Source organism: Neltuma alba, unplaced genomic scaffold (genome assembly GCF_004799145.2).
Source record: "Neltuma alba isolate B1F8T4 unplaced genomic scaffold, ASM479914v2 tig00010736_pilon, whole genome shotgun sequence".
NCBI classification, from domain to species: domain Eukaryota; kingdom Viridiplantae; phylum Streptophyta; class Magnoliopsida; order Fabales; family Fabaceae; genus Neltuma; species Neltuma alba.
Window position 1 is genome coordinate 114834 of NW_021635563.1, and position 16620 is coordinate 131453.

The 16620-nt window shown below is 32.9% G+C and overlaps 3 protein-coding genes across 3 annotated transcripts; 1 reads left to right on the top strand and 2 right to left on the bottom strand.

Moving 5' to 3' along the window:
- Nucleotides 1-1758: 1758 nt before the first annotated feature.
- On the bottom strand, nt 1759-3182 carry LOC114758556 (uncharacterized). Its single transcript, XM_028947609.1, has 2 exons — nt 2859-3182; nt 1759-2736 (listed from the first exon to the last, which is right to left on the bottom strand). The coding sequence occupies exons 1-2, from the start codon at nt 3170-3172 to the stop codon at nt 1878-1880; spliced, it is 1173 nt and encodes a 390-aa protein (XP_028803442.1). The 5' UTR covers nt 3173-3182; the 3' UTR covers nt 1759-1877.
- A 1321-nt stretch (nt 3183-4503) lies between these two features.
- Nucleotides 4504-5974, bottom strand: LOC114758573 (uncharacterized). The gene is made up of 2 exons (XM_028947630.1): nt 5619-5974; nt 4504-5499 (listed from the first exon to the last, which is right to left on the bottom strand). The coding sequence occupies exons 1-2, from the start codon at nt 5933-5935 to the stop codon at nt 4641-4643; spliced, it is 1176 nt and encodes a 391-aa protein (XP_028803463.1). The 5' UTR covers nt 5936-5974; the 3' UTR covers nt 4504-4640.
- Nucleotides 5975-12094: 6120 nt separating this feature from the next.
- Nucleotides 12095-14005, top strand: LOC114758569 (universal stress protein PHOS34-like). The gene is made up of 4 exons (XM_028947626.1): nt 12095-12355; nt 12470-12564; nt 13310-13431; nt 13597-14005. Exons 1-4 carry the CDS (start codon nt 12175-12177, stop codon nt 13682-13684), a joined length of 486 nt encoding a protein of 161 aa, XP_028803459.1. The 5' UTR covers nt 12095-12174; the 3' UTR covers nt 13685-14005.
- The last annotated feature ends 2615 nt before the right edge of the window (nt 14006-16620 follow it).

A 16620-nucleotide genomic window follows, 5' to 3' on the forward strand; every position in this document is an offset into this window, starting at 1 on the left:
TTTGGGGCTCATTTGGAGGCTTGCTCTGCTAGGGTTTGGAGGTTTTGAAGCTTGGAATCTTTGGGCTCGAAGCTACAAGAGATGGGAAGCTTTTTCCTCAATTTTTCTGAGTTTTCTTCTTCCCTTCTCCTTGTTTCTGTAATGGCCAATAACTATTCTTATAGTTGTGGCTTTTGCTAAACATGTATAGCTAAAATAGTCTTACTAGGGTTATTTTGATTTATTGTATCGATTAAGACTTGGTTTAACTCTCTCTTTAGTGTTAATGATAATGTTTTGTTGTTTTTACTTTGAGCTTAATGCTTCCTTGTGACTGGCCATCATTTGGATTGATTAGTTGATTGGTTGAAGCTTGAGAAAGTTAAATTAATTGTGAACTTTGGTAAAAAGGTGCTAGTCCGAAAATTTGTCTTATAAAATGGAAGGTTTGCTGATAGAATAGAGATACATCTATTAATCTAGCACAACCAAAAAGGGGTCTTGGTTTTCAAAGTGCAACCTTTTAAAACAAATGCAAGAGATTGCTATGTTTTATTATGATTGCAAAAATTTGGTTTTGGCTTGAGAAAGCATAAGCAATTCGACGAATCCTGGCTATCTAAACTTATTGTTAACTACTACTTGAGAAGTGATTAATCCAGTTTTATGGAGTATTTTAGTGAAAAATAACTCTAGACCCTTATTTGTCTCAAAGTCAAGTTGATTTCATATTGATTTAAATTATTATTTTCCTAATCTCATTTCACAAACTCTTTTACAACTTTTGCTTTACTTAACCTAATCAAGAACACAATTATGACTTTTAACTCATCTAGCCTTAGTCTCTAAGGGAAAGATATTTTTTATATTACTTGTGACCCATCCATTTGCAGTTTAGATATTCGGCGAACAATCCCTCAAAAGTTAAAATGGTTTAGGTTTTTATTGAATTGTAAGGATCAATGTTTTAATTGGAAAAAAAAAACTTAGAAGACAAAAACCTATAATTTGAAATTTGATAAACCAAAATCAAAATGAGGAAAAGCTTAGAATAAAAAATTATACTAACCCATGAATTAATAAACCATGATGTCACCAGGTTTTGAGGCGGTTATTATACCATATTATATCTGAATTGGTATACCATTTGTCGCTACACGCATGCATCTAATTAATATTTTAAAATCTCTTACCAAAAAAATAGTTAATATTTTTAAAATCAGACGCGTCATGATTGACAGATTAGCTGTGAAATGAACTAAATTGAATATTTTGTTCTGTATTCTGATAAACTTCAACAGCAGAAAACTTCAAAAAAATTTGTTTAAATGTGCAAAAAGTCATCACTAACTAAATTTGACAAGTCAACTTTCCATAGTTTATGAATTATTGATGTCGAACATATTAAATAAAGATGGAGAAGGAATCGATACTGATTACCGAAGTTTTGTAAAAGGGAATATTGTTAACAGAATTCCCCATTTAAGTATTTACATCTAAATGTACTTGAATATACAGTTGAATAAGAGTTGTATTTGTTAAAAATAAATTATGAATTAAATACAACAAGGGATATGATAGACCACTAAAGAGATCAAATAAATTGCACCTGTTCAATTGAAGTCCTTTTAAATTACCAAAAGATTTTTAGAGGGGAACTTTTAAGCAATTTTCTCTCTAACAACAATAATAATAAAACTTTACATAAAATATATTTGTAGTTTTTTTAATGATATTTAAGAAATGGACTTGAGTTTGGTCGAATCAATTCCGCTAATAATGATGTTAAATAGAAAAATAAAAAATAATACAGTATTACAAAGTTGTAACAACAAACAACATTTTATATAAACCAAATTAAAGAACACCGCAAAAGAGCATTTGGAAATAACAAATAATCACTTCCACTTACACAGAAAATGATTTGTGTGCCTAAAATCATAAGTTAGCACCAAGCTTCCATCCATTCTCCTCAACACAAAACTTTCCGCCATCACATAAAACTCAAAATTTTCCCACTCATTACTCTTTCCTTCAAAATTCTCCATTCTTTCAAACCTCACTTGCTTCTTCCCATTCTTTCCCACCCAATCAGCCCTCTCTTGTTCCCATCTCATTCTCTTCATAGTAGCCATGCTAAACCCGACTTTTCTCTCTCCTCCCTCCAAATTCCAAAACCACATCACAAACTCTTCACCAAATTTCCCTTCTTCCCAAACAGTTTCTCTCCCATCCCCCAGACCTGCGACTTCAGTTTTCACCACAACATCGACAAACACTTCATTACTGTTTGCACTGTTCTCCTTAGAGAAAACTCTGTCCCACCTTCTTTCAAGTGTCATTTCATAGAAAACTGACCTCTTCATCTGCTCCTTCACACTCACTCCTTCTTCTTTCACAAACATGAAAGGACAATACCATTTTCCGACGACCACCGGCTCAGAGCGATCACATGATGATGATGAGAAGGTGAAAGGCGGTAACTTGGCTCGCAAGCCAGGGTTGATGCCGAGAGCTTCACTCAAACGATAATGGCGGGGTGTGCTGGTGCAGAGACACCAACCTCTTCTCCTCAAGAAGAGAGGAGGGGACCCATCTGGCGCACTAGACTTGGCTCGGAATCCACAACGCGTTTTCAATATCTCAAATTGTTGATATTCATCAGAAGGATTTAGGGGTCTTGGTTTGAAGTCTTTGATGTAATTACAGCAGAAACATGTGCCCATGTCTTCTTCCTTAGAACATGTGCTTGCTTTACTGCACATGATCAAACCCTTGGAATGATGATGATGCTAACCAAGGCAAAACTAAACATGAAAAATTAACTTAAAAGCATAATAATCTGTTCAATTAGATTGCAATACAAAAAGAACGCGTACCCTTGATGCTTCCCTTTCCTTCGTATGACATAATAGAGATTGGAAGACAAAGGCTGATTAAGAACAAGAATAAACATGACTGCATCTCGTAAAACTATGGTGGCATCTCCAGCATGCACTGTGTAAGAAACAGTCAAGTTCCTGTTCTGTGGGAATGGCAGATTACTTATACCCTTCTTCCACAAACCAAAACAACGGTATGACTCAGCTTCTTTATCTTGGAGAACCAAGTACCCTAAATTTGGTCCCTCTGGTGGATGCGAAAGAGCTTCAGGATCCCTTTTCAACAGAGATCGAGGCCTTGTTACGTACATTCTCTCTCTCTCTCTCTCTACTTATTATTAGTTTAATTCGTTGACGTATTGTGAGCTTCACCATATTTGTGTTGTCCTGTGGTTTATATTGTGTGGGATTGCGTGTTTGATAGTATTATTGTAGATTTTGTGTCCATTTTCTTTATGATGTTTGTTATTAAAAAATTTACGAAACAGCTAAGAATAAGCCCCAATATCCTTTGAGTCAGTAAATATTGATTTTACATGTGGATTTGGTGCATTCACTTGCACATCCCGTACATTTTTTTAAGTAGTTTGAATTCGATATAAAACTAGCAGCAGGTACGTAATTAGAATGATAAACATAGAAAGAAGCCGCGTGGAAGCTTCAGGTCTTCAACTTTTAGGTTTCGTAATTGAAAGTCAAAGTCAGTAGAAGTTGTTGCGCATTTCCCATTTTAAAAATGGTAATAATCAAGGGATACATGATAAGGTATTGATCTAAGTATTGATGCTATTGAAAAGACCCTTTGCAGTGAGGCAATTTGATAGTAGGAAAAATCCTTTAAAAATACACTTAAATAACACAAATTGTTATTTGGGAAATTAAATTTATCAAATTCTTAATTAGATTACATGACTCAAAGAATGAATTTAAAATTTTATGCCATGTTTGTTCACAAAAAAAAAAATTTATGACATGACTCTAATACTCCTTTCATTAGAAACTAAAAGAGAAGAATTTTAAATTAGCATGTTTTATTTCACAATTAACACATTTTAATTTTAAATTAACAACTTTCCATCTCCATAACACCCTTGCACAATTCTTTGAATAAAACTTGACCACAGTACAACTCTGAAAGTTAATAAGTTCAATTATGTAGCTAATAAGTTTTAATTATAAACTAACAACTTTTTGTTTCTAAAACACAGTTGTGTTTTTGAATAAAATTTGATCACAATACACCCATTTTGCAGTTACCATATTTAAAATTTGAATTCACAACTATTTGTCTCTATAACGCTTGTGATGAGTTTTTGAATGAAGGAAAAATTAGAGAGGGACCTAGTGTGCGTGGATAATATTCATCGAAAATGATCTTAAAAACTGTAATTATTTAAAAGGACTAAATACTAAAATATACATTTAAAAATACTAATTTGTCCCTAACCAAATCCCCTATATTCTCTTGCCATATCCTACAAATATACTTTTTAAATGAAATAATCAAGACCCATTCATATTAATGCAAATTAATCCAAATTACAAAGTGAGGAACAACTCTACTTAATCAAATTACATTAATGACCAACATCAATTAATTTATTTGTCCATCACTTTTTAATTAATAAAGATTTTCGGAATAATAAGCTTACTAAAGTTATAAAATTCAACCAAATCTGCTGATATATTATAAAGCATTACAAAGATATTTGTAACAACACACAGCATTTTATATAAACCAAATTGAAGAACACCGCAAACGAGTATTTGGACAAATAATCACTTCCATTTAGACAGAAAATGATTTGTGTGCCTAAAATCGTAAGTTAGCACCAAGCTTCCATCCATTCTTCTCAGCACAAAACTTTCCACCATCACATAAAACTCAAAATTTTCCCACTCATTACTCTTTCCGTCAAAATTCTCCATTCTTTCAAACCTCACTTTCTTCTTCTCATTCTTTCCCACCCAATCAGCGCTCTCTTGTTCCCATCTCATTCTCTTCATAGTAGCCATGCTCAACCCTACTTTTCTCTCTCCTCCCTCCAAACTCCTAAACCACATCACATACTCTTCACCAAATTTTCCTTCTTCCCAAACAGCTTCTCTCCCATCACCCAGACCTGCAACTTCAGTTTTCACCACGACACCCACAAACACTTCATTACTGTTTTCACTGTTTTCCTTAGAGAAAACTTTGTCCCACCTTCTTTCAAGTGTCATTTCATAGAAAACTGACCTCTTCATCTGTTCCTTCACACTCACTCCTTCTTCCTTCACAAACATGAAAGGGCAATACCATTTTCCGGCAGCCACCGGCTCAGAGCGATCAGATGATGATGACGAGAAGGTGAGAGGTGGTAACTTTTCTCGCAAGCTAGGGTTGATGCCAAGAGCTTCACTCAAACGATAACGTTGGGGTGTGCTGGAGCAGAGATTCCAATCTCTTCTCCTCAAGAAGAGAGGAGGGAACCCATCTGGTGCACTGGACTTGGCTCGGAATCCACAACGCTTTTTCAATATCTCAAATTGTTGATATTCATCAGAGAAATTTACTGGTGCTGATTTGATGTCTCTGATAAAATTAAAGCACAGACATTTGCCCAAGTCTTCTTCCTTTGAACATATGCTTGCTTCTCTGCACATTAAATCCTTGGAGTGGTGTTACTAACCAAAACAAAACTAAATATGAAAAATTAACTTAAAAACATAATAATCTATTTCAATTAGATTGCAGGAGAACAAAGTGGCCCATACCCTCGATGTTTCCCTTTCCTTCGTATGACATAGTAGAGATTAGAAGACAAGGGCTGATTAAGAACAGGAATAAACGTGACTTCATCTCGTAAAACTATGGTGCCAGTTCCAACGACGTGTACTGTGTAAGTAACAGTTAAGTTCTTGTTCTGTGGGAATGGTAGGTTGCCGATGCCCTTCTTCCACAAACCAAAACAACAATACGACTCAGCTTCTTCATCTTGAAGGACTAAGTACCCTAAATTTGGTCCCTCTGGTGGATGCGAAAGAGCTTCAGGATCCTTTTTCAACAGAGATCGAGGTCTCGTTACATACATTCTCTCTCTCTCTCTCTCTCTCTCTACTTATTGTTAGTTTAATTTGTTTATGTATTATATGTGAGCTTCACTCTATTTGTGTTGTTCTGTGATTTATATTGTTGGGATTGCGTGTTTGATCGTATTATTATTGATTTTGTGTCCATTTCCTTTGTGATGTTTGGTATTAAAAAGTATTTAGGAAACAGCTAAGAATACAGCCCTTTGAGTCAGCAAATATTGATTTTACATATCGATTTGGTGCATTCACTTGCACATCCTGTACATTTTTTTAAGTTGTTTGAATTCGATATAAAACTGGCAGAAGGTACGTAATTAGAATGATAAACATAGAAAGAAGCCGCGTGGAAGCTTCAAGTCTTCAACTCTTTAGGTTTTGTAATTTAAAGTCAAAGTCAGAGTAGAACTTGCTAGGCATTTGGCATTTTAAATTTGGTAACAATCAAGAGATATATAATAAGGTAGAAGGTATCTTTTAATTAAAATCAATATCAGAACATCAATCATCTTTCTCATAAGCTACCTTCACATGTTTCAGACACATTTGGATTAGCGTCGAGTAAAACAAAGCATATATAACATTGATTTACAAACATAATTATTTATTATTTAAAGATAGTATCGTGTTTAGATAAATTTTTAGGAAAGTATAATATAATTCAAAAGAAGTGATAATAACTTATGGGATAATTATGATTTTTGGTTCATAATTGATTTTGGCATGTATATAGTTTGCTTGACCAGATTTCTTGACCTGGATATATTGATCAATCTGTAATCATATACGTAAGCGTGTGCTTTTTATAAGAAGGTAGTGTGTTTCTGAAAACATTAAAAAATTGCTTCTTCCTAAACACAACCTTATCTTTTACTAAAACCTAATCTCTTCCGGATAATTTAATATAAACAGTTATATAATATTTTTCCAAGTAAAATAAATAATCAAACTGAACTAATCGACGAATATTTCAAAAGCAATATATACTTGACACAGATAGCAATATGTTTTTGTTTAACATATGGAATTTATTCTATAATATTACTCTTTATTATATCAATTTTATTAATATTTCTTATGTAATATATCGATTTCATAATTAAGACGGACATTTATGGGATTTTAATTTTAGATTTCATTTTAAATTTCAAATTGATTTTGTTAATTTAATAATATAGAAAAATAATGAATAATTTTTACATATATATAATTTAAAAATAATGATTTTTCATTCCATTATTATTTTTAGAGGCACATTAAATGATGACCGTTGTTTTTCATTCATGCATACCCCCTAAATATATGCTCCTTTGGAAGCCGCGTGGAAGCTTCAAGTCTTCAACGCTTTAGGTTTTGTAATTTAAAATCAAAGTCAGAGTAGAACTTGCTAGGCATTTCGCATTTCAAATTTGGTAATAATCAAGAGATATATAATAAGGTAGAAAGTATCTTTTAATTAAAATCAATATGAGACCATCAATCATCTTTCTCATAAGTTACCTTCACATGTTTCAGACACATTTGGATTAGCGTCGAGTAAAACAAAGCATATATAACATTGATTTTCAAACATAATTATTGATTATTTAAAGATAGTATTGTGTTTAGATAAATTTTTAGGAAAGTATAATTCAAAAGAAGTGATAATAACTTATGAGATAATTATGATTTTTGGTTCATAATTGATTTTGGCATGTATATAGTTTGCTTGACCAGATTTCTTGACCTGGATATATTGATCAATCTGTAATCATATACGTAAGCGTGTGCTTTTTATAAGAAGGTAGTGTGTTTCTGAAAACATTAAATAATTGCTTCTTCCTAAACACAACCTTATCTTTTACTAAAACCTAATCTCTTCCGGATAATTTAATATAAACAGTTATATAATATTTTTCCAAGTAAAATAAATAATCAAACTGAACTAATCAACGAATATTTCAAAAGCAATATATACTTGACACAGATAGCAATATGTTTTTGTTTAACATATGGAATTTATTCTATAATATTACTCTTTATTATATCAATTTTATTAATATTTCTTATGTAATATATCGATTTCATAATTAAGACGGACGTTTATGTGATTTTAATTTTAGATTTCATTTTAAATTTCAAACTGATTTTTTTAATTTAATAATATAGAAAAATAATGAATAATTTTTACATATATATAATTTAAAAATAATGATTAAATTGATGACCGTTGTTTTTCATTCAAACATATGCTTTGTTGTTATGTTTAAATCTTTTGGGTGAGATTAGGGGCCCAAAAGTTCCATAAACTACAAAAACAGAAGCGAAACAAACAAACGAAAAAATAAAAATAATGATAATGATAATGAAGCTGAGGTTGAGAACGAATAGAATTTAGAATCCCACTGGCACTTAGTTTGGTAGGCGTGCTTGTAATGATCAAATACTTTACCAAACTTTTTTTTTCAAATTAAAAAATGAGATCACAAGCAGGATCATTGTCACCAAATCCTATTAAGCTACAAGACCTGCGGCTTCATCACCAAATTTTCCTTGTAATTAACTTCAAACACAAATTAAAACTCCCCCGTCTCTACAAGCAACGACGACCCAGGAGCCTAAAATAGTCCAAATCCTTGGTTAGCTGCTTATGCTTTGAAAGGTTGGTTATAACTTCCTAAGCGGCATATGGATACCAGCCAGTCAAATTGTAGCGCGATTTTGATGACGTCTGAATTTAGTTCAAATTCGTCGGAGCCTTAGATAAAACCAAATTTTTAATGAATCTATGAGTTTGAACCTTTTTGTAAGAGATATGATAAGTGTGTAAATTATGAAAAAGTAAAAATAATCCAAACCCAGCCCTGCTTTTCCCTTTCTTTTTTTTTTTTTAAATGAGAACTGAATTTTCAAATATGAAAAGGATGAAGGTTGATCAAAGATAGAATAATTCTCTTCAAAACTACGAAACATCTTAACAATGCCATAGAGTTGTCATATTTAAGGATATACTAATTTCGGTTCTTAATACTACCTCCGATCCTGATTATAAGAGCCAATTGACTAATTTGAGGAGATTAAGGAAGTAAGTTGAGTTAGTTATTTATCTTAAATAGGTGTTGTCTTTCTTAAAATATCCTTGCTAATCAAGTGTATTGACTAGAAGTCTTATTATTAGAAGGGCTATTTTGGAAAAAAATGTATAAATATGAGAGACAAAGTGGATTGGGGTCTTATATTTAGGACCAAAATAAAAGTCAAACAGAGTCTTATATTAAGGATCGGAGGTAGTATAAAAACTAGTTGACCAATTTGAATATATTAAGAAAATTTACTAAGTTAGTTATTTATAATAAATATGTATTGTTTTTTTAGAATATTCTTATTAATCATGTGTATTGATTAGAACTACTACCTCCAATCCTAATTATAAGATTCCATTTGTAGTTTACAAATAGGGTCTTATAATTAAGACTGGATGTAGTATCATTTAATAAAAATTTTAACATGTACAATTATTACAAAAATTATTTTAAAAAATAAATAAATATGATAAATAAAACAAATTTTTTTGAGCAAAAAAATAAAATAAATTGTTACAACCAGATTGTACATAGGGCTGGTAAAACGGGCCAACCCGCGGGTTGCGGATTGGCCCGTGACGGGTTGTGGGTTGTCCGGTGCGGGCTCAAAAGGCCCGTTTTCTGGCGGGTTGGCATTTTGCCAACCCTAACCCGCCAATGTGGGTTGGACCAACCCGCCAAAATTTTTATTTTTATTTTTTTGTTTTTTTTTAATTTTCTTATTTTTTAAATGTTAGCAATTATATATAATACAAAATAAAAATACTAAAAATGATATAAAATATTAGAAACATCCAAATAAAAATTACAACACAATAAAATACAAATAGTATATGATTGTCCAATTTTCCAACATGATAATACACAAGTTCACACATTTTTTTTTCAATAAAACCAATGAGCAATATTGAATAACCTTATTTATCTAATTATTTCTAATGACAATAAAGTTTGAAATAAAAATTTGCTTTACTTTTGCCTTTGTTATCTTTTTTAAAAAAAAAAAAAATAGATGGGTTAACCCGCGGGTTGGTGGGCCAACCCGCCGCGGGTTAGGGTTATGGCGGTGCAGGTTATATTTTTTAAGGTAATGACGGGTTGGCTTTTGACCAACCCTAACCCGCCATTTTTTACGGGTTGGCGGGTTGGACCCGCGGATCCAACCCATATTACCGGCTCTAATTGCATATCAAATAAGTAGCTCAGTACAGCCAGCACGATCCCCCAATTGCTTTCCTTTTCCAGCAGCGCCGCTGTATTTTTGACATGTGGCGGCGATGTGAGTTACAGCCAAGCCCACAGGAATGATGGCGCGTGAGGGCATCTATAGTATTGTTGCCACGGAATTCTCTAGACCTTCTAATTATTCCATATCATCTTTTTATTAAAACTTTCCCACCTACCTTTGCTTTTAAAACTAAAAATGCTACTGCCTCTCTTCCTTCATATAACTGGAGATTTAATTTAGTTTTAATCTCTATAATTTTAAATTATTGGTTTTGGTTCATATAGTTTCATAAAAATTCACTCTGAGTTTAGTTCAAATTCGTCGGAGTCTTAGATAAAACCAAATTTTTAATGAATTTATGAGTTTGAACCTTTTTGTAAAAGATATAATAAATGTGTAAATTATGAAAAAGTATTCTCAAATAGGAAAAGGAGGAATGTTTATTAAAGATAGAATAATTCTCTTCAAAACTATGAAACATCTTAACAATGCCATAGAGTTGTCATCTTTAAGGATGTATTAATTTCAATCCTTAATATAAAAGCTAATTAGCCAATTTAAATAGATTAAGAAAGTTTGTTAAGTTAGTTATTTATAATAAATACATATTATTTTTTAAAATATTTTTATTAATCATATATATTGACTAAAACTGTCATTTAATGAAACTTTTAACACATATAGATACTATAAAAATAATAAAATACATCAATATTATTGCTTTTCCTTTTCCAGCAGCGCCGCTGTATTTTTGACATGTGGCGGCAATGTGAGTTACAACCAAGCCCACAGGAATGATGGCGCGTGAGGGGATCCCTAGTCATGTTGCCACGGAATTCTCTAGAACTTCCAATTATCCCATATCATCTTTTTATTAAAATTTTCCCACCTTACTTTACTTTTAAAACCAAAAATGCTACTGCCCCTCATCCTTGATATAATCGGAGATTTAATTTAGTTTTAATCTCTATAATTTTATATTATTGGTTTTGGTTCATATAGTTTCATAAAAATCTAATCTGAGTTTAAAGAGTTGATTAGACAAAAATCAAATTATAATTTTAAAAAATAATTTTATAGTTGTGAAATAATTTTAGTTTTTTTTTATAAATGCTTTCAGAGGATACCAACACCCTCCAAGTAAAATCAAAACTCCTTAAAAATATAAGAATTATAAATTATTCATTAAACTCATAGCAAAAAGGTTATGAAACTATAGACACTAAAATCAACAAATTCAACAGAAACAAAAACTTAAAAAAGTAAGAATGATATTAATTCAAACTCATGAACAGAACTCTCTTATTTCCTTCCTTCCATCTCCGCCCAACAAAAGATGCTTTGACTTTTGGGGTGATTTAACCAAACCCCCGGACCAATATGTTATGTAAAGTTAATATAAGATTTAGTTTGATTTTTATTCTGATCCTAATTATAAGACTCTAATTAATTTTGTCTCTCATATTTATGTATTTTTTTTAAGTTAGTCCTTCTAATAATCATAGTTCTAACCAATAAATTTGATTAGTAACGATATTTTAAAAAAAACAATACTTATTTATTACAAATAACTAATTTAAATTAATTTTTTAATCTCCTTACGTATGTTAAGCAGCTCTTATTTGTATTAAGAATCAGACCAGTACGGATTATCTTGATATGCCTACCATCTATTGTGGTGATGGTGATATAATAAAACAGCTTGGCATTCTAATCCATAGTCCATACTCCGTACATAGCAGCCAGTCTAGACTTTACACGTGGACATTACAAGGATGCGACGTCGTTTCTGCGCACCTTACTGGCCTCTATGCTCCGGATAAATATGGAGTCAATTTAGCGGCACGCGAAGTGTATTGTGGTGGCGTTCCAAATTCCATCCACGCCGATACAGGAATTAAAACGCGCGAACGGGCGATCGTCTGCGACGGCGAGCAACATCTGAGTTTCCATGGCGACCTCGTCGGAGAAGCAAGTGATGATGGTGGCTATCGACGAGAGTGAGCACAGTGCCTATGCTCTCAAATGGGCTCTCGATCACTTCTTCACTTCCACCCCTAATCCTCTCTTCAAGCTCATTCTTGTTCATGCTAGACCTTCTGCGATCTCCACTCTCGGCCTCGCCGGCCCTGGTACGCTACTCCATTTTCTCATCGATTCTTGATTATTATGATTTTTCTCATCGATTCTAGTTTCCTCTGTTTGTAAATTCGTCGACAACTCTATCTAAAATGCATTGTTCGCAGGAGCTAATAACGTTTTGCCCATTGTTGATGCGGATTTGAAAAGAACGGCTACAAAAGTTGTTGAAAAGGCCAAAGAGCTTTGCATCAGGAAATCGGTAATTAATAATCACTTCGAATACTGGATATCTGTTTATTTAACCATCAATTACTACCATCATTCAGTTTCGTTTCCTCGTTCTGCTATTTCATTTCTTCTTTCAGTAACATTCAATCTTTCCTTGAATTGAAGTGACTCTAGCAAGGTTTTCGCTGAGATTTATGATACTAGGAAGAAATGACAAAAAAATTTCCGGAGAAACTGGTTCCAGTTTCATAGTTTATAGCGTGCGTCACGGCTCTGAAAAGAAGAAAATAAAAACAGTACGCACTATTTCTTAATATGATTTTGTTTTCTCTGTTCTTTCCCTCTTACCGTGTGAAAGACTAGTGATATAAAAATCTAATCAATCCTTGTCCTATTTTGGTTTCTTATGTTGATGTGTTATTGTAGTTCACTGTGACTATGATGTGTCTGTAGATGTATTTATCCCTAAATTCTTGGATCCATAGCGACTGTTTGGAAATAGTAATATATCTAGAACACTCGAGTTAAAATCAAAATCAATTTTGAACATTGGATTTTTTTCTTATAGGCAACTATTACTTGCTTCCCAATTTTACTTTTTAATTACATTCAAAAATCAGTCTTATAAATCAATTGCATTCAAATTTAATTTTTCCAACTCAAATCCAAATCCACCCGATATTTCTTTTGCTCCAAAACAAAAGGGTCTAATGCTTGAGGCTTGAAATACTTGATAGATTTATCCTAAGGAAAAAATGACGTGAATGTATCTGCAGGTAAATGATGTAGAAGTGGAAGTGATAGAAGGAGACGCCAGAAACGTGCTTTGCGATGCTGTGGACAAACACCATGCTTCCATATTGGTTGTGGGAAGTCACGGTTATGGAGCTATAAAAAGGTATGTAACTGCAACTAACCATTATCGCAGTTTTATCTCACGATTTTCTGGAGATTATTATGTCTTATTAAGCTGTTTTAACACCTAACGTCTTTATTAATTGATATAGATTTTTTTTAAAAAAAAAAACTTCCATTTGACATGTTGATGCTTGTGCTCTTGCAGGGCTGTGTTAGGGAGTGTGAGTGACTATTGTGCTCATCATGCCCACTGCACTGTGATGATTGTAAAGAAGCCAAAACCCAAGCACTGAACTTTGATATGCGTGTCAGGCCAAGACCAAAAAATAAAAGAACTTTGATATGCATGCTTTGGCTGCCTCCAATAAGTACTTTCAGCTAAATATTGATCCTAGGGGGCTCCCAGAACATTCAAAGTCATGGCTGTGTTGTATCTACTCTCGGTTGAAGATTGAATGTATCGCTATGTTTTAAGCAATGTACCTATATGCTTACTGTGTGAATGTTGGGCTGGGTTGTTTCTTGTTATTGTTCTACCTCATTAAGTGGAGGCTTGGAAATCAGGTAAATAAGTCAATTTTATGTTTTACAATAAAAAAACATTTCTCACTTCACTCCAGCTAAAATCACTTAAAATAACCACTGTGTTGTATCATGCTCACAGTGAAAAAGTGTAGCTTGTTTATGGGCTGAAATTGTCAGTGTAAATTTTGATGGGATATTGCTAAAAAGGACTTACAAGCAAAGATATTTTGTGAAAATGGCTCAGAATTCATACTCTCTCACGAATATGGGGAAAAGGTGCAAAAAACCGAAGTTAAAGATATAGAAAATGGAAGACCAGTTAGCAAATTTTTTTGTTTGTGCAGAATTTGCATACTTTGTCAAAATGTAAAAAATCTACAACTGATTTTTTTCCTTGGCATTTTTCCTTCCATGTTTTTTTATTGGTGTTTAAGGAAGAATATTCTTAGTTCTTTTTACCAAATATTTTTTTGCGCTTACAGTTTCCCCTAAATTTAAACTGAATAATGTGTTTGATTATAAAAAATTGAATAATGTGAAATAAACCCACGATATCACAAAAATGTTTATTAACGAGTGTGATGATCTTTTTTGTTACAAAAAAGTTTAGGTGAGTTGAGTCATATGAACTCAGTAAGATCAAAACATGCTTCCAAGTTTAGAGAGTGGTTATAAAGATACTTACGGATTGTTTATTTTGAAAAACATATGTTTATCACAGATAACAGACTAAAGTTATTTTCTTAATCTCCTCAAATTAGTCAATTAGTTTTTATATTTAGGATTGAAGGTAATATTAATTTTCTTAATATGATTTTGTTTTTCTCTGTTTTTTTCCTCATACCATGAAAAAGACTTGTTGATAACATACCAGGAGGCGTTGAATATGGAGGTCATAAAGCCCAAATAGTACTCCTTCAATTAGAAGCCCAACAAGCCATCTAGAGTATTCAAGTGATTTATAGCTCGTGAATACTTACGTGGAGGAGGATATGGATCTTTCCTTGGATGATGACATGGATACATACGGAGCTTAACGTGACATATGAAGGCCGTCTTGAAAACCACCATGGCATATAAGTCATCAGAGTATGAACACTTGGACCTTGAGAAAGATAAGAGCACGTTCTAAGAGACCAAAAAGAACATTTGAAGCCAATTTCCATGTTATTAAAGGCCCAACACAATTATATATGCACGGAGGATTCCATTGGAGTTATAATCTTTTAAATTGGGGTCCAAATGCATTGTGCTATGGACCATAGGAGTTCCATAACATGATTCAACTACATTCAAGCCCAAATGGATGTCTAAAAGGCCTATTTATGCTTTTAGACGTGAATAGCACTGAAGGTCCTTTGGAAGATCCAAGAAGATTCAAGAAGCATTAAGAGTGATATTATTGACCTTAATTAGGATTCTGTTTGTTTTAATTAGTTTTTTTATTTTCAAATAGCAGACTTGTTCTTGAAGTTTAAGTTATTTCCTTTTATTTCTATGTACTAAATGATGCTTTCCATAGTCAAATAATCATTAATGAAGCATCATCCCTAGCATTTATGTCTTAAGATGCTGATTCTATAGTGTTCTATGATTGCCTATATATAGGCTACTTTTTTGTACTTAAAAGGAAGACTTAGATGAATGAGAATTGAGTTTGTTTCTCACTACGTGAGCTTTGCTTGCATCCTTGTATTCTCATGAGAATACTCGATAGTGTCAAGGGATTGATCAATTTTATAATGTTTTCAAGGCTAGGGTTGTAAGAGACAGGTTCTCTTAAGGTCCTACCTAGATCAATCGTTCGTTCGTTACTTGATTCTAGCTGGTCAGGAGGCGTTGAATATGAAGGTCATGAAGCCCAAATAGCACTCCTTCAATTAGAAGCCCAACAAGCCCTCCAAAGTATTTAAGGGATTTATAGCTTGAGAATACTTACATGGAGGAGGACGTGGATCATTCCTTGGATGATGACATGAATACATACAGAGCTTAACATGACATATGGAAGGCCGCCCCGAAAACCACCATGGCATATAAGTCATCGGAGTATGAATACTTGGACCTTGAGAAAGATAAGAGCACGTTCTAAAAGACCAAAAAGAGCATTTGAAGCCAATTTCCATGTTGTTGAAGCCCAACACAATTATATATGCATGGAGGATTCCATCATACCTATAATCTTTTAAATTGGGGCCTAAATGCATTGTGCTATGGACCATGAGAGTTCCATAACGTGATTCAACTAATTCAAGCCCAAATGGATGTCTAAAAGGCCTATTTATACTTTTGGACATGATAGCAATGAAGGTCCATTTGGAAGATCCAAGAAGATTCAAGAAGCATCAAGAGGGATATTATTGACATTAATTAGGATTTTGTTTGTTTTAATTAGTTTCCTATTTTATAGTTTCTTATTTTCAAATAGCAGACTTGTTCTTTAAGTTTAAGTTGTTTCCTTTTATTTCGATGTAATAAATGACGGCTTCCATAGTCAAATAATCATTAATGAGGCATCATCCCTAACATTTATGTCTTAAGATGCTAATTCTGGAGTGTTTTATGGTTGCCTATATATATGCTACGTTTTTGTACTTAAAAGGAAGACCTAGATGAGTGAGAATTGAGTTTGTTTCTCTCTACGTGAGTTTTGCTTGCATCCTTGTATTCTCATGAAAATACTCGATAGTATCAAGGGATTAAT